This window comes from Sus scrofa, chromosome 13 (genome assembly GCF_000003025.6).
Source record: "Sus scrofa isolate TJ Tabasco breed Duroc chromosome 13, Sscrofa11.1, whole genome shotgun sequence".
NCBI classification, from domain to species: domain Eukaryota; kingdom Metazoa; phylum Chordata; class Mammalia; order Artiodactyla; family Suidae; genus Sus; species Sus scrofa.
In genome coordinates, this window is record NC_010455.5 from 67446594 (window position 1) to 67467260 (window position 20667).

At 45.2% G+C, this 20667-nt stretch overlaps 1 protein-coding gene across 29 annotated transcripts in view; it reads left to right on the forward strand.

Annotated features, from left to right (window-relative positions):
• Nucleotides 1–20667, forward strand: part of ATG7 (autophagy related 7) — a 397386-nt gene that overhangs the window by 144838 nt on the left and 231881 nt on the right. For 24 of the 29 annotated variants that reach the window (XR_001300297.2, XM_021068378.1, XM_021068379.1 and 21 more), the window contains 4 exon segments: nt 535–652; nt 2424–2501; nt 6017–6133; nt 7691–7840. Coding sequence is in view for 26 of the 29 variants with exons in the window: in XM_021068378.1 (XP_020924037.1) it covers nt 535–652; nt 2424–2501; nt 6017–6133; nt 7691–7840 (463 nt within the window). In the remaining 3 variants the exon portion in view is untranslated. 29 annotated transcript variants of the gene reach the window in all.

A 20667-nucleotide genomic window follows, 5' to 3' on the forward strand; every position in this document is an offset into this window, starting at 1 on the left:
CAAGGTGCAGTCAGAGGAGGGAGGCGTGTTCCCTGCCCTCGGGGAGCTTGCTGTCATCTGTGTGGGTATGAGACTGCTGGTCTGGAAACCCTTACAAATTATGCTCATTGCCAGGGAAAGAGGGGCTGGATGGCTTCCTGGAAGAGGAGGGTTTGCAACAGGTTCTTTAAGTCAGAGAATAGACTCTCAGGAGAATTCAAACTTTGTACAGTTCTTGGCACAGTAGGAACTCAATAAGTAATGTTTCCCCTTCAGATTAAAGATGGGAATGAATTTTAAAAATAAGAAAGAATTTATATTTGGGGTGGGTGGAAGAACAGCATGCTGAGAGATTAGGGGAAGGGGGTTGGAGAAGCATTTGGGGCCTGTTTTTACTCCCTAGGCAATGATACTCATCTTGTCCCAAAGAAATGCAAATCAGTTTTATATTTGCCCTGCAGAGTGCTGTCCTTTGTCTCCTACTGTCGTCTGGTTTGTCACTTCCTGGCTCTCTGAGTACCAGATGTGCCTGTTAACTACATCTCTCCTGTCCAGGAGTGCCCCAACCCCGGCCCGCTGCTGCCCAGCTACGGGAACACTGTATAACACCAACACACTCGAGGCCTTCAAGGCTGCAGATAAGAAGCTACTTTTGGAACAAGCAGCAAACGAGGTCAGCTGGGAACCATGATGGACCTGTCATGTTTTCTGTGGTCCTATGGGCGGGACTTCTGCTTAAGTGCATGAGTCTGTTGTAGAAGCTAGTGAATAGTTGGTTTTCAAACTTAGTTGTGGGCTTCTGTGTTGATGGGAAGGTCAGGGAGAAGGCAGTCCGGCTCTTGCCTCAGGAGAGGCCCGAAAGTCATAACGGATGGCAGGGCTGTGTGTGAAAGCCCTGCTGCTGATCTGCAGTTCGCCTTTTGCAGCAGCTTGGCCTCTGGGTGGGGGTTCTGGTTCTGTGTCTGAATGTGTTTGGATTTTTGGTCCTTTGTGCCCCTTGGAGAGGCTCTCTAGTCCTAAGTGCTGTCCTGCTATCATGCAGTTTCCCCAGTGTCCTCAGGGCTAAATCTAAGCCATTCTGTCTGATTTACAAGGTCCCTCGTGACCTCTCTGTCCCATCACACTTGCCTGAGCCAGTCTCAGCAGATCACTTAAAATTCCTTCCTTTGCCACTTTTTGTTCTCTTCTCTCCCCTGGGGCATGATGTTCTCTCTGCTTGGAATGTCCTTCCTTTCCTTCTTCACGTCTGAGTTAGTGTGAGGCATCGAATGGGACAGTTTACCCCAGTCCCATCTAACAGCCTCTTAACTGAGTGGTCTTCACTCTAGGCTTATAGAATAGTAGAGGCTTATTTACGTGGCTGCTGAGGCCAGAGATGGAAGTCTCCTGCCTTTCGTCTGAGGAAGGTGTCCCTTCTGTCCCTGCTGGTGGAGGCAGCTTGTGACCCCGGGTACCTTCCTTGGCCTGAGGCGTTACTGCTCCTGGGCTCCTGCTTTGGCTGCACATTTCAAAATTCATCTGCAAAGAGGTGGGTCAGGCCTCATGGAGAAAAGCAGGGTCTCTGCACCCACAACACCTCCCACCCCTGGCTTTGTCCAGGGCTCAGCTTCCCCCCCACCGCCCGCAAGCAGTTCTCACTTCCCTCAGTTTGTCAGACGCGGGCCTCCTCTGTGGTCCAGCTCCTTCCAGGTTATTATTTATTTCAACAGCAGGAACTTCTCTTTGCATAGTTCCCTTTTCCACTCATATGTGGGCAGGGACTATTATTGGCACCACTGTTTGTCTTGCTTGGTGACACAAAGTTTAGCAGCTAATCTTAGTTACTAAAACATCTTGCCATCAGTAGTTGCTGGCCAGGACCAGCTTCTGCTTCCAGTCACAATACTTACTGAGTATTCATAAACCTGATTTTTTTTTTTTCATTACAGGGAACGTTAATCCCAAATAAGATGTTTATGATATCCCCTGCCCGTAGTTCAGGTCTGCCTGCCAGCCCCCTGCCCCCAGCCCTTTTCCCTCCCCCGTCCTTAGCCGAGTTCATTGCTCCTTCCAGGAACTCCACCTGCTTTAGGCTAGCATCTGCTACCTGGTAGTGTCCATGCCTGTCTCTCTCATAGACTAAGCTTCTTGAGGGTGGGGATGTGTCTTTCATGTCTGTAGCCCCGATGTGCCTATGTAATCAATGATTAGGAAATGTTTGTTGAAGGTGTGAACACAGCCTGGTTGCCTCCTCTGAGCCGAGAGCCCCTGAGAGGAGACGCCTCGGTTCTCTGACTTCCCGAGGTCTCTGCAGGGAGCGGAGTGGGGGAGAGGCATTGTGAAGAGGGCAGAGTGAGTTGCAACCCCTTACTCCCAGGGTCATCGTGCAGGGCCTGCTGTGCCACCCAAGAGTGAGGAACTTGGCAACGTGGGAAGTGCCTTGACGCGTTTCTCTCTTCTGGCAGATATGGGAGTCCATCAAGTCAGGGGCTGCTCTTGACAACCCTGTCCTCCTCAACAAATTCCTCCTCTTGACGTTTGCAGTAAGTACATGGACTCGGCGGCTACCCGGCCTCGGGACTGCCCCACCAAGCCCGGCCTACTCCCCTTCCCTTGGAGCATTGCCCTCTGTGAGTCCAGTTGTGGCTGTTGAGTAAATGCTCAGTTAGTTAGTGGCCCAATAGTGCTGTCACTTACCAATGATGCAGAATTAATTTGTTCTTACTGATCATGCTGGTGGTTGTTGCATGGTTTGTGTAACATGGTGACCTGACTCTGGTCATTCAGGACATAATGAAGTCGGGTTCTGGGAATAGCGTTGTTCCTAACATCTTTGTTAAATTTAGTACTGAGCTCAGTTGCTGTTCCATTGACAAAGGGAACAGGGGATGATGACTCTGGGATCTTGGCCATCCCCAGGTAGCTTCTCGTTGAGAGGGGATCACACTATGTTGCTTGTCCACACAAGTGTGTTTTTTTAAAGACAGACAAATACGGAGTTCCTGTGCCTCAGCAGTAAGGAAGCTGACTAGTATCCATGAGGACTTGGGTTCGATCCCTGGCCTTGCTCAGTGGTTAAGGATCTGGCTGTTGCTGTGAGCTGTGATACAGGCTGGCAGCTGCAGCTCTGATTCGACCCCTAGCCTGGGAACTTCTATATATGCTGTAGGTGCAGCCCTAAAAAGACAAAAAAAAAAAAAAAAAGAAAGAAAGAAAGAAAAATGTGTGCTTGTGGGGGGGTGCTGGGAGGCAGGGGGCAATCTGCAAGGAGCATAGTTCTCAAGTTACAGTGCTTTCTATGTGATAGTAGGGAGATAGAAAAATGTTTAAATTCTTCAGGGGATTACTAAGCATAATTTGGCATTGATAATGTGTCTGTAAATTTGAGTCATTTTGTAAGCTCACTACTAATGTGAATATAAGCAGTGCTAATTAAAGATTTGTTTTTTTTTTAAACTTTAACACCAATACATTTTCAGTAGTAAGGATTCTAGTTACTAGAATCTAATCAACAATGATGCCTTTAATGAGGAAGCAGCATTAGCTCACACTTAAAGTTCTAAGGCATTTCCCAGAATCAGGATATGCACTGGCCTTGTTGCCCTTTCTACTGAGCATTCTTAGCCTGCCTTTAGAAAAATTAAAAGTCTCTTTCTTTTAAAATCTTTAGACACAAAGAGCTTTATGTTAAATTTAATCAAGACCCTTTGTATCCTGAAAAGAACCTGAATAAATTCAACCCTTTTGACTTTTGAAGATGACCTGATAATCCTTCCTAAAAACTGTGAAGTCCTTCATCTTGTTGCAGCAGAATCCAAGCTGCATCTTTGACTTCACAGCTCACAGCAACGCTGAATCCTTGAATTGTTTACCCTTTTACTAAAGATCAGTTATGACAAATCATTTAAGTAGAAAGAAGAGAGAATAATCTCCAGAGGTGTTTTGCCTTCTTTTTTCCTATTTTTAGGACTCAAAGATACAGACAATTTTATTAATTTGAATTTTGCAATTTGTGTTGCTGTTGTCAAAGGGTATTTATTCTTAGTTGATCATTGAGTAGCAGAATTAAAGACTGTGGATCCTATAATTTCTAGACTTTTTCCTTTCTTTTGCTTTTTTGGGTCCCATGTATAGCATATGGAAGTTCCCAGGCTAAGGGTCAAATCGGAGCTACAGCTGCCGGCCTACACCACAGCCACAGCACTCAGAATCCAAGCTACATCTGCAACCTACACCACAGCTCATGGCAATGCCAATCCTTAACTCACTGCACGAGGCCAGGGATCGAACCTGAGTCCTCATGGATACTAGTCAGGTTCATTACCACTGAGCCACAGCAGGAACTTCTCTAGATTTTTTCATCTGGACACATGTTTATAAGTTTATATTTAAAAAGTCATCTAGTGTGATGCCACTTATATGAAAAGTCCAGAATAGGCACATCCATAGGGATAGGATATAGGCAAGGGGTTTTCAGGGGATAAGAAGGAGGTGAATGAAGAGTTTCTGTGAATGGTATTTCTAATTAGTATACTAATGGGGGTGGGGGTGTTCTGCTATTGGGGTTTCTTTTGGGGGCAGCGAAAATGTTCTGGAATTGGTGGTGTTGGTGGTACAACCTGGCTAGAATACTAGAAAACCACTCTTGTAGACTTAAACAGGGTGAATTTTAGGGTATGTTAACTATGTCTTCTTAAAAGTTTTTTTTTTTCTTTTTACTTTTTGTCTTTTTAGGGCCACACCCATGGCATATGGAGGTTTCCAGGCTAGGGGTGGAATCAGATCTATAGCTGCCGGCCTACACCACAGCAGTGTAGGATCCAAGCTGCATCTTCGACTTACACCACAGCTCACGGCAACGCTGGATCCTTAACGCTCTGAGTGAGGCCAGGGACCAAACCTGCATCCTCATGGATACTAGTTGGGTCTGCTAACCGCTGAGCCATGACGGGAAATCCATGTTAGCTATATCTTGATGAAAAATCCCCAGTCAACCATCCAGTCTTTATTCTTGGTAAGATTCATTAGCCAGGGTGGTCGGTGGTAACGGACTGGTGGGGAAGCCATTGAATCCCACATAACTATGGGCTCCTACCCCGTAAGGGCTTCTCAACACACCTGCTGCAGGAATTCCGGGGCAGGAATATTCGACCTGAGTGGGAACAGCATTTACAGCTCCTTCACAAGCAGTCCTGCATCCTTCCCCCTGGTTGTGGAGCAGGCATACACCCCTGGAGATGTAATGTCTTATGTTATTGACACTCCTGGGTTCTGATCAGGCCCTTCCTTTATCTCTGTCTGTGCAGAGTGAGCTGCCTGAGGGCCAGACTTGGTTTGATTCATCATCTTATTGTCAGATTGTCTCACGTTTTGCCTTGTACACAGCAGGTGCTTGATTGTTGACTTGAATTTCACCAATATGGCATATCTGGAAACAGCATTATCTCAGGCATGTGTAGGTTATGAATAGCATATTTTAATCACTTTAATAACATGCTTAGTTCATTCTATGAAGAATAATCAACTGTGTTTGGAGGTCGTGCCCCCACAGATGGCACATCATATAAGCATGGTGCAGTGGATAAAAGCCTTAGGGAGAATTCTCCTTTTCCTCTCTGCCACTTAGTATCTTTCTTTAGTTCAAGACTTTTCACCCCTCTCTAAGCTTGTTTTCTCTCTATACTATGGGATGATAATAGCTAACCTCTCAGGGCAATTTTGTGTATTAAAAAATGGTGAGAATGTCAATTACTTATTGAATACTTTCTGTTAGCAAGTAAACAATAAAGTATACTATGTTTATTATGATGTATTAGTATGTGGGGTATGGAAATGTTTTGGATAAAGATGGCAGTTCTGTATTCTATCAGGAGTTCTGTTGGAGATAAGAATTTCTGACAAGCTGATTGAGTCTTTGGTGCATTAGTTTTTCTGTCTTATGTAGCTTTTGGGAAGTTACATTGATGGATGCATTTCAGTTTAATCATTGAGACAGGAAGTAGACAAGGGGTTTCCAGGGAATGGGACATAATCTGATATGTTATATCATTTCTTCTAGGATCTAAAGAAGTATCATTTCTACTATTGGTTTTGCTCCCCTGCTCTCTGCCTTCCAGAGAGTATTCCCCTTGTTCAGGGGCCAGTGGGCTTGGATCAAAGATTTTCACCAAAACAGGTATTAACCAATAAAACAAAATGCAGGTAAAACTGGGTTTAATGTGCGTGAGTAGTTTGTCTAGCTCATTCTGAAGATAAATTGGCACTTGTCTGGGTGGAGAGGTGGTCACTGTGGAATCCTCCAAAGACAATGCTAGGAGCAGATTGACTTAGGCCATATTTATGAGCTCGTTTTGAAGAGTAGTATGCAACACTTCTCCCACTTCTCAGTGACATCTGTTAAAATGCTAAGCTGGTACGGAGGAATTACAGAAACATTTTGAAAGACTGCACAAATTTGCCCAAGCGTGTCCTTCACTCATTGAGGGGATCCTGAGGCAGCACACTTTGGGGAGAAATCTCTGAAATCAAATAGAAGACCTCCTCCTCCCTTTGTGCCAAGTTATAGAAATTCTTTGTGAAGAATGCTGCATGCAGAGCTAGTCTTTTCAGTTTAAGAAAAATAATTAGGTTATTAGAGATGGTTCCTCGAAGAGCAGGGAAAATAATCAAGTTGGTAGAGCCCTCAACAGGCCCCCAACCAAAAAATTCTGATCATTGGGGAGGCAAAGATTGAGTGGCAAGATGACTTGAATTCAGGAAGCACACCAAACACTAAAGCCCTGAATACTGAAACCAGGGAGCAGCCCTTATTGATTAAAAAATAATAATAAACTCATTTACTAAGACAAGTTAAAGGTTGTGATTTTGTGGAATTAATTCTCCAAGAAGAAATAGAAGTGGGAGAAGAAGATTAGGCCTCGGATTGACTGCCCAGGGGGTTTGAGGTTTCTTTTAACGGGAACAAAAATGTTCTCTTTTTTTTTTTTTTTTTTTTTTTTGTCTTTTTGCTATTTCTTTGGGCCGCTCCCACGGCATATGGAGGTTCCCAGGCTAGGGGTCGAATCGGAGCTGTAGCCACTGGCCTACACCAGAGCCACAGCAACTCGGGACCCGATCCGCGTCTGCAACCTACACCACAGCTCACGGCAGCGCCGGATCGTTAACCCACTGAGCAAGGGCAGGGACCAAACCCGCAACCTCATGGTTCCTAGTCGGATTCGTTAACCACTGCAGCACGACGGGAACTCCAAAAATCTTCTTAAACTATTGTGGTGATGGCTGCAAATTCCTGTGAACATGCTAAAACCAGCATTGAATTGTGCACTGTAATTGAGTCAATTGTATGGTAAGTAAAGTAAGCATGTCCCAGTAAAGCTGCTAAAGATTATAGAAAGGTTCAGGGTAAAATTCATCCATGGTAGATTCATGCTTGGTTATCATAGGAGAGAAATGTTTCAATACCACTCTAAACTTTTGTGGTGACATCTTAGCAAACCATCATGCTCTACCATAAAATGTCCCCTGCCTCTGAGACACACCACCATGCAGGTGGAAAGTGTTACATGTAAATGAGGTGCTGTTATTTGGTTTATTTGCTACAAAAGCCTAACAGGGGTGTGATCGATCACTTCCAGTCCTCTGGCTTGGAAGTACCTTTTATTTTATGTTAACTTCTAGCTCAGAACTAGATACGTAATTGTCTGGAGAATAACTCAGTGTTTCCTGTTTTCAGATTCAAGACCTTGAGCGTGCGTATGATAATCTTTGTCAAACAGAAGGAGTCCCGGCACTTCCTTACTTCCTAATCAAGTATGATGAGAACACGGTGCTGGTTTCCTTACTTAAACACTACAGTGATTTCTTCCAAAGTCAAAGGACAAAGGTCAGAGAAACTCTGAGTATCATTTTGTTATCCAGTGAAAACAATCTGATGTTCATGTTATGATAGATCACTGCAACATTCCATCTCATTTAGATTTTTGACCCCCATCCCTGCCAAAGAAGGTTTCAGCACATTTCCTCATCTTCATCCTCTTCCTCTGCCTGCAGCAGTTCCCAAATCAGCTCCTCCCCCAGATTTCCTGAGCTCTGTGGCACCTCAGAGTAATGTTGGATTCCTGACTTCCTGTTAGTGGTGAAGTTACTTTAGTTTTTCCTTCCTGATACATTTTGTATCTGTGTTTTAATTTACTCCTGCAGCTGCTCTGTAGTGCAGACCCTGGTCATCTCACTCCTGGTCAGTGAGAGTCTCTTCCCTCCGTCTTGTACTCCTCCAAGAACCAAGGAGCTCCCCCAGGCTCCTTAGGTTCCCTGTGTCATTCACCGATCAAGAGTTCCTAGTGTCTTGCCTCTGCCTCCAAACCCCCTTCCTGCCTCATCCTCCACCATTTCCTCATAAGCCATGGCTCCAGCTAAGTATCTCTTTTTGTCCCTGGACAACCCTCTTAATCAAATAGGCCTCGAACTTCTTCTATATCTCTCTTTGTCCTCACGTTGTATTGCCTTCTTGAAACAGGTACTGCCTGTGGGAACCCTAAGACACTCTCTCCCCTTGTTGACACCCTGTTCCACAGTGAAGCCTTCTCATGCTGTAGCAGGTGGGACATGTTCCCTCTGAACTCACTGCACTCACTCCCCATCCCCGTTGCCTTTTGTGCCATTAGACTGTAAGCTCCCAGAGGGCAGGGACCAACCCTGATGTATCTGTGTCAATGTAGTGTCAGGCCCTTGTCTCAAGCCCTCAATAAAATTATTTTGGATGAATGAAGGAGTACTGTAAGTGTCTTTTAGATGTGGTGAGCTAGATAGTAAGCAATCTTAACCATATTAGACATTGCAACTTAAAAATCCCATTGTGGCTCAGCAGGTTAAGAACCCAAGACTAGTATCCCTGAGGATGCGGGTTTGATCCCTGCTTCACTCAGTGGGTTAAGGATCTGTTGTTGCCGTAAGCTGCAGTGTAGGTCACAGGTGCAGCTCAGATCTGGTAATGCTGTGGCTCTGGCATAGGCTGGCAGCTGCAGCTCAGATTCAATCCCTAGCCCAAGAACTTCCATATCATATGAGATAAAAATAAAACACTGATAATGAGTATTATGCAGTAATGAAATCCAGTGGGAGAATTTCACTAGCCATGTAGAGTAGAGCTGAGAGGAGACCGGTCTGTCACTGATGCCCTGGCTCTTCCTTAGCTTGAAGTCCAGGTACCTTTTTTTAAGTAGAATTTTTTTCTCAACTACATTAGCATTTTCTTTTTCAAAATGAGCCCTTTTAAAATTGATGACGGAGGATTAAATTTTTATTAAAATCCTCCCCACACCACCCCCGACCCTGCCCCAGGCAGGTTTGCAGGACTGTAGCTAAATTAGCAGCAGTGAGATCAGCCATTGATGATTTGAAGCCCAGTCGAGGGTGAGGTGCTATTGTGACAGCAGGTGGGGTGAAGCAGTCTGGGTGTCAGAGCAGCTGGACTTCAGGTTGTCTGTGGTGAATACTTGGGCCTCCCCAGGGGGCAGCAGCACCAAAATAAGCATTTGCAGAGCACTCGACAGTTTAAAAGGAGCTTTCACGTACCTGATGGCATAATAACTTTATGAAGCAGGGGTCACACAGTATCTGCATTTTCTATTTGACAAAAATGAGACTCCAGGTCACACAACCAAATTGTCCGATTCCAAAGCCTGTGTGCTTTCCTCCATTTGGTTCTCATGTCACTTGGGGATGGCGGTTCTTGCTTGACACTTGGAATCAAACAGGTCTGGCTTTGACACCCACCATCGCCACCTTGCAGCTCTGTGACCTTGGGGAATTTGCACAGCCTTTCTTCATCCAGGTCTACCTGCTCCATGGTGGTAATGCTGCCTCCTCTGAGGCTGTGTGATGCGGATAAAATGCCCCACACAGCAGGTGCTCAGTGTGTGTCCACTTCCTTTCTTCCTCAGCAGCAGCCACTTTTCAACCACCGAACAACTCTTTTTGAAGTAGCCTGGGTGACTTTGCCTTCACCCTTACCGGAAGGCCAATCACTTGCCAAGGCATGCATAGCAGCTTTCACTTGGTTAAAGTTGTATCTCAAGAAAGCCCAGCGTTGCTCAGGGCGTATGTTGAGCACCGCCTGTGAGCCGCAAGTTAATGAAATATGATTATAGCTGTTCCCACAGAATCTGAGGTCTTCTAGGGGAGATGAGATGACCGTGGAAGCTAACTGGAAATTCAAGTCATGGAAGAGAAGTGCCAGTGAAATGATTTGGATGACACTTGGGCTGTTTGGTCCATGCATCTGTGCCCTGTCTTGTTCTAGAAAGGCTCACCAGAGGCTGTACAGATTGCTGGCCTCTTAAGAGTCTCCTGGCCTCCTGGCAGACCTCCCCATCTGCGGTCCTGAATGTCCCATCCCTGCCCCACACTGCTGCCCAAATGCATTTTCTAACATATATGTTGGATTGAGTCGGTCTTCTACTTAAAACGCTTCTCTGGTTCCTGTTGACTTCAAGATGAAGTTAAAAATACTTAGCTCACATTCAAGGCCTCTTGAAACCTGGTGCCTGCCTGTCCTTCTAGCCTCATCTTCTGACGTTCCCCAAGATGCAGCCTGTGCTGTGGCTGCAACTGTGCCCTCCCAATGCCCCACTTCCCCCTCCCCCCATCTTTCTACCCTCAGCCATGCCTTTGTTCTGCTCCCTTCACCTGGCTCATGCCTCTCCCACCCCTGTCTGGTTCCTCACCCCTGGGAAAGCTGCTGTTCTATCCCTCCTCTGGGTTCTGATAGTGGCCCCTCCCCTAGCTGACTGACCGGGCAAGGGTGCTCTCAGGTGACTGTTGGCTTGCTGCTCATGTCCCTCACCTGTATCCCCTATCAGCCCGGAGCTCCTTTAGCGGAGACCATGTCACACTCCACATGGCATCCTTGCGTCAGTGTAATGCCAGATGCTTAGTGTGTGAGTGCTGAGAGAAGAGTTACTTGCGGACTGGCATGATTGCGGAAGGTTCTGGCATAATCTTGAAGGTTGGGATGTGGGGGGTGGGTAGGAGCCCTGAAGAAATGATTTCTGTGAAACCTCTGTATCACTTCCCTTGAGTTCATGCCTGCCTTGGTGGCATTCATCCAGTTCACTTGCTTTCACAGAATTCCAGTTTCTCTTTAGTATTCCTTGAGTTGTGAAGTTTTCTTGAAACTTTGTATCATCTTCTCCCAGAAATAGGCATTCTTTCCCCAGTGAAGCCCTACAGTTGTGTCCTCCTTTCATATTTCACTCTATTTTCTACCTCTTACCAGGACTTTGACCCACTGAGAAGCCACTTTTCTCTGTGAGTCCTAGTGTCCTCACATGTAAGATGGAGAAATAAGGGGTCCCTCCAGGTTGCTCTCTTTTCAGTCTCTTTTCTCTCCTGGGGGAGCCTGGTGCCCATAGCTCCAGTGCCCCCTTCTCCAGCCTTCTCCATCCGCCTCTTGCCTTCTCCAGCACCTCCAATCCAGTATGTCCAGGCCGAACTCGTGATCTTCACCCCAAGTCTGGTCCTTTTCCTGGCATTACCATCTTGCCATGACACTGTCATCCATCCAGTCACCAGAGCCATAAATATGGGCAGCCTCTGCACTTTTCTGCCCTATGTCCTCTATATGTCATGTCCTAAACTTCTCTCAGTCTGCCGCCTTTGTGTTTCTCTGCTGCCACACCAGTCTGAGCAACTTGGTCTTTGAGCTTCTTTATGGCAGTGACCCTGTTTCTCCTCAGACCTCCCTCCCATCTGTCCCTACATCATCCAGATCCTCTGTAGGGCAAATCTGACCATGTCTCTCTTCAAGACTGTTTTTGCTCTTGTGTCTTCAGAATAATGACCACATTCTTCATGTGGCCGACCCCTGGTGTGGGTCTAGCACTGAGTCCTTCTGTGTTCCCTGCAAAAACACTGGCTGCCCTCCTGCTGTGGGCCTTTTGCACAAGCCTTTTGTTTTTTTTTTTTTTTTTTTTTTTTTTTTTTTGCTGTGCCCGCACATGCAGAGATTCCAGGGCCAGGGATTGAACTGTGGCCTCAGCAGCTACCTAAGCCACAGCTGTGACAAAGCTGGATCCTTAACCCCTAGGCCACCAGGGAACTCCTTGTACATTCCTTTTGCCTGGAACTCCTGTCTCCCTTCTCTTCTGCTTCTTCCCGCTCTATCTCTATACCTCCCCTTTGCCCGGTGAGGTGTTCACTCTTTCTTCAGATTTAAACTTAATCACCATTCCTTGGGGACAACCCTCCCTGACCTCTGTAAAACAGTTTATTCTGTTCATAACAGATTCTCGTAGCACTGTGGTGGCTCCTCTTTGTAATATTCAGCACAGTTGTAATTGTACATTTTCTTGGGTGATCTTTAATTCAGCTCTTCTTCCCCCATGTAAATGTAAGCTCCATGAGGGCAGGCACCGTACCTCTGATTTCCCACCATTATGTCTGTATCCCGTGGTATTGTGTCTGGTGTGTAAAACATGAGGAATGAGGGCATGTGTGCATGAGCTGTAAGGGTTGGAACTTGCACATATGAAGCAACCGGCTCAGTGCCCCCCCACCTAGTAGGCCTTCAGTCAGTTGTGGGTCACTTCTAGTATGGCTCATTGTAGGTATTCCCTTTAATATGCTGTTCCACTGCCTGATTAAGGCCATGTTGCTTATAAAGGCTTTCCCAAGTTATCGATGCACTGTCTAGCATGAGCCGTGGAGGTGCTTAGCAGTCTGACAGGAGACAGGATATGGGAGATGGGGACATGAGGTCTGCAATGGGTAATTTAGATCAGTCTTTTTTTTTTTTTTTCTTTAGGGCTGCCCCTGCAGTATTTGGAAATTCCAAGGCTAGGGGTCGAATCAGAGCTACGGCTGCCGGCCTACGCCACAGTCACAACACCACCAGATCTGAGCCTCGTCTGTAGCCTATGGCACAGCTCACGTCAGCGCCAGATCCTTAACCCACAAAGTGAGGCCAGGGATTGAACCCGCATCCTCAGGGATACTTGTCGGATCGGTAACCTGCTGAGCCACAACGGGAATTCCTAGAGCAGTCATTGTTAATTTGGGGCAGGAGTGATGGTCCAAACATATAACCTCTGAGAATTTGGTGGAAGCAGTGGATCCTTGCCCACCAAGAATTCACATCTATCTACTCAGGGTTCTAGAGTCTAACACCAGGGAATCCACAGAACACTGAAACCCACTCATGGGTCCTGTTTGGGCCCCTAGCTTAAAGGAGAATGAGGGGAAGGACAGGAGTTAGCCTGCCCTGGTTTGGAGGGGAGGCTGTAGGATTGCTGATATCCAGAGTGGGGTGGCCCACCTCTGTTCCAAGCCAGAGGGGGACCTTTTCATTGGGAGGTACAGCTTGCCCAGGTCCCGAGCCTCAGCTGGCTCCAAAGGAGTGGGTACCTGCCCTGAGGAGGGCACCCGTCCACTTAGCCAGTGGCTGCAGCTACTGTGTGCTGAGCTCAGACCCTGGGTCCACCACTCGTGGTCTCAGTAATCCTTCCAGCTCCCTGAAGAAGGGGTAGCATTGTTCTGGTTTTAGAGGTGACAGTGGAAATGAGGCTGGGGAATGGCAGCCCCTTCATGTGGAAATTTTCTTACCTCCTAGAGTCAGAATGCTTCCATAGTGAAGAAAAAAGTGTCCATGTTTTTCTCAGTAGTTCACAGCCTGGTGTGATGGAGGAGGAAGGCTAAGGCCTCACCCCTTTAGACAGTTGTGAGCATTAAGAGACGATGAGTGTCAACAGACTTCATTAAGATTTACATGTTATTATTGTTCTTATTGTATTTTACTAGAATAAATTTGTTAGTTTTCATTTTCAAAGGAAAATTATTTTCTCTAGACAGACTTTTGTCCTCTGCTACTCTATAAAAATGGAGTTATGTGGCCCTGAGTCATTCAGCCATCTTTGCCTTTACCAAGAAAAGGCACACTTTTTTGGTTTTTTAAAAAACTGAAGAAATTAGTAGTGGTCTGCCTGCAGGAAAATCCCCTCTGGAAATGTGCAGGGTAGTTGCTTCAGAGGCCCTCAGAGCATCCAGAGAGATTTGAGCAGTTTACTAATGAGGCTTTCCTTTTTTTTTTTTGTCTTTTTGCCTATTCTTGAGCCGCTCCCCCAGCATATGGAGGTTCCCAGGCTAGGGGTCCAATTGGAGCTGTAGCCACCAGCCTGTGCCAGAGCCACAGCAACCCGAGATCCGAGTCGTGTCTGTGACCTACACCACAGCTCACGGGAACGCCGGATCCTTAACCCACTGAGCGAGGTCAGGGATTGAACCGGCCACCTCATGGTTCCCACTGCGCCACGACGGGAACTCCAAACGAGGGTTTCTTTAAAGCTCAATAGCAAATGCCACTTTGCTTGGTTTCCTCTCATTTCTTGGATGGCTTATGGGTGATAAAGTTGATTGCGTAATACCCAACTCTTTGACTGCCACTTATAGTTAAAAATACCTGTTATATTATGATTCAGTAATCATATGTATGTGTCTTTAGATATACACACATGGAAAACTGAAGCAAAACTTGAACAAAATATACTTTACTAGGTGTTATGCAGTATTTTCTCTTGTATTCTTTGTGAAAGACACTAATTGTGACCTATTGAGTGATTTTGGGTTCACAATTAACCCATCATTTGTAGTTTGGACAGTGCTGTGTGCCCATTTTGAGAATAGTGGCAGATGAATGAGCTACACTAGGTGTGGTTCTGTTCATTATTTTTATGTCCAACTTCATCCTTCTGTTTTCCCCTTTTTTTTCCCCATCTTTTCAGGGCCGCACCTGCGGCATATAGAGGTTCCCAGGCTAGGGGCCCAGTTGGAGCTGTAGTTGCTGGCCTACACCAGCAACACAGGATCCAAGCTGTGTCTGCTACCTGCCCCACAGCTCATGGCAACGCAGGATCCTTAACCCACTAAGTGAGGCCGGGGATCAAACCTGCAGCCTCATGGATACTAGTCAGGTTCATTAACTGCTCAGCCATGACGGGAACTCCCCTTCTGTTTTTAAAATCTCACAAAGCTCTTTAATTATTAAGTTTTTTGATTTTTTAAGTAAATATTTTGTGTATTTCCTTCTAATCCTCTGTGCATTTTTGAAAGACTATGGTTGCACTGCATTCTGTTTTATTTTAGCACTTTAGCATGATAATATTAAAGTCTACATAACTCTGCATCAACATCCTTTTTAATAGATATGTATGATAATGTATTTATCCAGTTTTTGACATTTTGGTTTCTCATAATTCTTCACTACTTGGAACTTCTTTATACATGACCTCCGGCTTCTTATTTCCTTAGGATTTCTAGTATGGAACTTACTGGGTTAAGAGTTGGAACATTTAGAATTGGTCATGTTCAGGTAAATGTTTCACAGTGGGCTCTCGGGGGTGGGGGTCCCCTGATTTTTGCGGCTGCTGCTGTCTGCGGTATCACTCTCCCCCCATGGCCCGAGTTGGGCCACCACTGTCAAATCACAGGCTGCGGAGCCGGGAGGAGGCTGTCCCGGTTGGCTTTCCCAAGCCCAGGGAGCCAGCCCGGCACACCACTACTGGTAGCAACTATTGCCCACAGACTGCCATTTTCTGCTTCTCCAGCTTCTCTCTGCTTAGCAGCATTGAATGTTACATATGTTTTTACACATTTGGTTGGTTGAAAATGGGGCTCGTTTAAGTTCCGTTTTCCCTCAGGGAAATGATTCCACTCTCAGTCACTGTGGTGCTGCCCTGTTACAACACATGGTCCTGGTGGTTACACCAAAACAGCCCATGTCACCACCCCATTGCCTGTCTGTGGGAAAGCCTGCCTGAGTGAGTCGACTTCTTTCTTCAGAGCAGTTACTGAAGAATGAATGTTTGGGAAATGTTCTGTAATTTCGGCAATATTAGTCTTTAATTCTAGGGCTTTAAAATCTTTGGACAAGAGTGGTAGCCAAGGAGCCATAATCAGTGTGCTGTTAGCAGGGCACTTTCTTGACTTATCTGTCTATGCATCTTGGCAGCCATCTGTGACATCGCTGTGGGTTAGATATTCGGACTTTTTCCCTGTACTTTTAAGACATGTGATCTCTTTGTGCATTTCCTGTTGTATCGAGTGTTTGGGTATTTGATAGCCCTTTGTCAGATAAGTGTGTTTTATGGCACTGGTGTGGAAATTTCTCAAGCTGAAGGCACTCATGTTGACAATTTTGCCCGCTTGTCTTTCTCACATTGTACTTTTCCAGCAAATTGCTGGGTGGATTGTAGCCAGATCATGACTGAACTACTTTAATGAATTGTATGCTCTCAGCCAAGGAGAAAGGGGTGTTTATTTCATAAACCTTCAAAGGTTTTTTGTTTTTGTTTTTGTTTTTTGCAATTGTTTTGTTTCTTTCTGCTGTCTTGCATTATAAAAGGAAGTGATTTGCCCAAGTTCACAGAATGAATTGGTAGCAAAGCCAGTTCTAAACCCCAAAACTTCTAGCTAATAGTTATTTCTTTTCTTTCTTTTTTCCTTTCTTTTTTTTTGTTTTCTGTTTTTTGTTTCTTGTTTTTGGCCACGCCTGTGGTGTGTGAAAGTTCCTGGGCTAGAGATCAAGCCTGCACCATGGCAGTGATCTGAGCTATAGCAGTGACAAGGCTGGGTCCTTAACCCACTAGGCCACCAGGGAATTCTGCCAGTGGTTATTTCTCACTGCCATTAAAAAAAATCTGTTTATCCACATAGTTAAACTGGCTTACGCAGCCTTGTGCGGACCAGTTCCTGAAATGACTGAGGTTCCTGATTTTGTTCCTAAAGTACTCACAGATTTTGGGAGTCACTTTTTTTTTTTTTTTTTTTTTTGTCTTTGTAGGGCCATCCTCATGGCGTATGGAGGTTCCCAGGCTAGGGGTCAGACTTATCTGTCTATGCAGATAAGCTGTAGCTCCTGGCCTATCACAGCAACGCCAGATCCAATCTGTATCTGCGACCTACACTATGGCTCACAGCAATGCCGGATCCTTAACCCACCGAGCAAGGCCAGGAATTGAACCTGCGTCCTTATGGATGCTAGTCAGATTCATTTCCACTGAACTATGACAGGAACTCCGGGAGTCACTTTTGAATCATTAAAGGAGTATTAAATGATGTTCAACTTAGTGTCAAATGGATTCTGTCATTTTTCTGTCCAGATGCTTGCTTTTTATACTCATGCATGTCATGTGGGTAGGAGAGTTACTTGAAAGCATTTTCAAGCTGACCTCCCTTTACAAGTGACAGATTTCTCTTTAGCGGTTCATTCTTGCTCTGTAGCTCGTTTTAGGTCAAGTTGCTCTTAGAAAGTTATTCCTGGTCTTCTCAAAAAAGATTTTTTTTTCTTATTCCCTTCCTGCCTCATTGCTTTTGTGTTTAGTGCCAGAAATGTGCTCATTCTTTGAAATTAGGTAGCCACTTGCAGTATCTAATATAACATTCAAATTTATGTAATTTAACTATCATTTAGTCCCAGCTCTACAGTTGCACATGATAAAACCTAGACCCAGAAAATATTTGATAAACTCCTTTTTTCTCTGCCAGTTAAGAAAGAATGACCTTAAAACTGAAGGTAGAGGATTAACAGTTATCTGAGCTGATCAAGAGGTCAATGAATTTATTACTATGGAGTTTATTTATATTGTTGTTATGTTATCATTTGTTGAATGCTTGCCTGTGCTAGCACTGGTGAGAGTTACCCTATAGATGAGAAAATTAAGGCATAAAGAGATGAAGTAAATTGCTGAGGATCAAATGAGAGTAACTCAGAACATTTCACAAGAGCCTAGGTTTATGGAGTCATATTTGAAAATTGAAACAGCTTTTCTATATGAATGGCATTTTCTGGATCGGTAGTGTCTGGATTCTTCCTAAAAAAAAATTGAAGAGCCTTTAGCCACCTGGTAAGACTGCGACTTAATGTAGTCTGTGTTGTTTTGTTGTTTGTTTGTTTGATTTTTCTCTCTTTAATGGTCTATGCAGCTCTATAATTATGGAACTAGAAGGAATCCTTTGAGATGAAATGATTTTACCCCTTCTTTTTATAGGTGAGGGAAGAACTTCCCCAGGGTCTTAAAATCCATTAGCTGCAGGATTAGAACACATGCCTGCTGGCTCTCCAGCTGTGCTCTTTTTTTTTTTTTTTTGCTGGTCAGGCCATTCTCTTCTCTAAGCTGTTTCAGATGTTACAGTAGTAGACTGCCAGCTTCTCCCTTTCCTCCCCTTTCTTGCTGGATAACTGAGCTGTAATGCCTTTGGTGAAGTTTGAAGTGATGCCTGCTTAATAAATGTAGTTTGTCTGGAAGATGCTGTCCATCACAGTTGATAGAGAGGAACAAAATAAAAAGGCACTCCATGCAGTGGCGGTGGCCAGGTGCACCAGAAGAGCCCCCGGGGGACACAGCCTCTTCATTCAGAGGGAGCCCGAGGCTGGAGGCCCCATTCTCAGAGTTCTCTTGTTTCTCATAGGATACCCCTCTCTTAGACCATACTCTCACATTCTCACGCAGGAGAATCCCAGGGGTAAAATGTCACAGAACCGAGAATCTGTGATGTTGAGAAAGAAAAGGGGGGTGAGGGTGGGGAGGAACTTGCCAGGATGTTGCATCACAGGTATAAATGTCAGCTTCAAGTCTCCTGTCAGACACCAACCTTTCCTCCTCCAGCTGCGTCCTAGGATCCCTGCCCAAGGTGCGGGTGGGGTGGGGGGCTTTCTGTCTACTGGGGTCTTAGAAGTTAACCAGTTCTGTCATTTATTCAGCAAATATTTGCTGAGCTTGAGGTACTGTGCCAGGCATTTGGGATGGAAAGTTGAATACGGTAAACACTACTGCCCTCACACTGGTTATAGAGCAGCAAGAGAAACAGGGCATGCATCCTTATTTTCTGCATTCTAAGTGCTTTTTTCCTCACTTTTTAGTCTTCTGAAGTCAGGAAATGTTTACGATTATTGTGTTGTTTAATGCGATGATTTTTCTTTTTTTCTGTACAGTTTGAAAGTGTGTTTTATAATCTATAATGCCTTTGAATCAAGAAAATAAAGATGCTCAACAAATAATCACAGTTACTGTAAGGAAGAATATAGGGTGTGATGAACCACATTTTAGGCAAGGAGTGGTTTTCTCCTTCGTAAACTCTAGGTGGCCAGTGCTGAAATGATAGTATACATAGGAACCACATGGGCAGGTCTTGGTGCAAATATTGGTACTTAGGAATGTCTGGGATGGAGTCTGGGGTGATCCAAGTTCAAAGAGCTTTCCAGGTAATTCTGATGCAGGTGGTCTAAGGTGGACCATGCTTTGAGATACTGCCACAGGCTCTCAGGTTGAGATTTGCAACCTGGCTGCACGTAAGATTAACCTGGCAGCTTTTAAGCAACTAATATTCAAGCCACAGCTCCGACTGATGAAATGAGACCCTCTGGAGGGACCCCTGCAGCAGGGTTTTTGAAAGCTTCCCGGTGATCCCCATGTGCCTTCAAATTTGAGAACCAGGACTTGAGAGGGTTAAGGAGCTGAGCAGCACCCCTCAAACTGCACTGAGCGTGCAAGTCACCTGGGTCCTTATTAAAATGCCAATTGCGATTCGGCAGGGCTGGGGACTGGGCCCCAGAGAGTCTGTCTGCATTTCTGACAGGCTCCCCTGGGATGCTGGTGCAACTGGCACAGGGACCCTGCAGAGCCAATCCAGAGTTTTCAAGGGCATGAAAAAGAGCCCTGCGGGCAATTTTTCCTTTTGTCAAGAAGACCTCTTTCTCTGATGCTTCCCAAATTGAAGTCTGCAAACTGGACCAACTGCATCAGAACCAGTTGGGTGCTTTTTACACATACAGATGGCGGGGCTGGCCACTGGAGATTCGGAGCCACTGATCATCATGTCAGAAGTGCTATGCATGTGCAGGGCTCTTCCTGTTCAGCACCATCTTATTAATCCTCATTACAGCTCTACGTTTTCCCCATGATTCAGATTAGAAAAACTGAAGCCTGGAGAAGTTGATGAGTTTGCCCTGGGCCACTCACTGGGGAAGGGCAGGACTCAGAATAATCTGGGAGTTCTGTTTTTAAAAGCTCCATAGATGCTGATATTTTATCTTCCTGTGGAAAAGGAAATTTCAGAGTTACCCTGTATTTCCTGAAAGCATGGTCATGCCTGTGAGTCTTTGGTGAATTAAGTATCAATCTGGCTCTTCGCATTTAAGACATGAAAGTGCATCTAGACCAAAAGCTGAGGAATAAGAAGATTTCACATAGCAGAGGAGGTTGCAAACATTTTTAAAGAATATTTTGGAAATAATGCAGTAATTATCTGATAAGACAATAGTAAAATCCATTTTTAGAGATTTATTGAGCACAGATGAAGACGACTTATTTGTCCTTCACTAGGAAAAAAAAAGTTGTGGTGCATCAATATGATGGAATGCCATTGTGCCACTCCTGACAATGGTTGTAGAATGACATTTTGGTATGGAAGAGAGTTCACAACAGAATAAGAGATAGAAAACAATATTTCTATGGAGTTCCCACTGTGGCACAATAGGTTAATTATCTGGCTTATTCTGTGGAGGTGCTTTTTCCATCCCCTGCCTGGCACAGTGGGTTACAGATCCTGCGTTGCCACACCTGTGGCTTGGATTCGATTCCTGGCCAGGGAACTTCCATATGCTGAAAAAGAATATTAATAGTGGCTTTCTCTGGGCTTTATGTGCACGCTTCCTCTTTC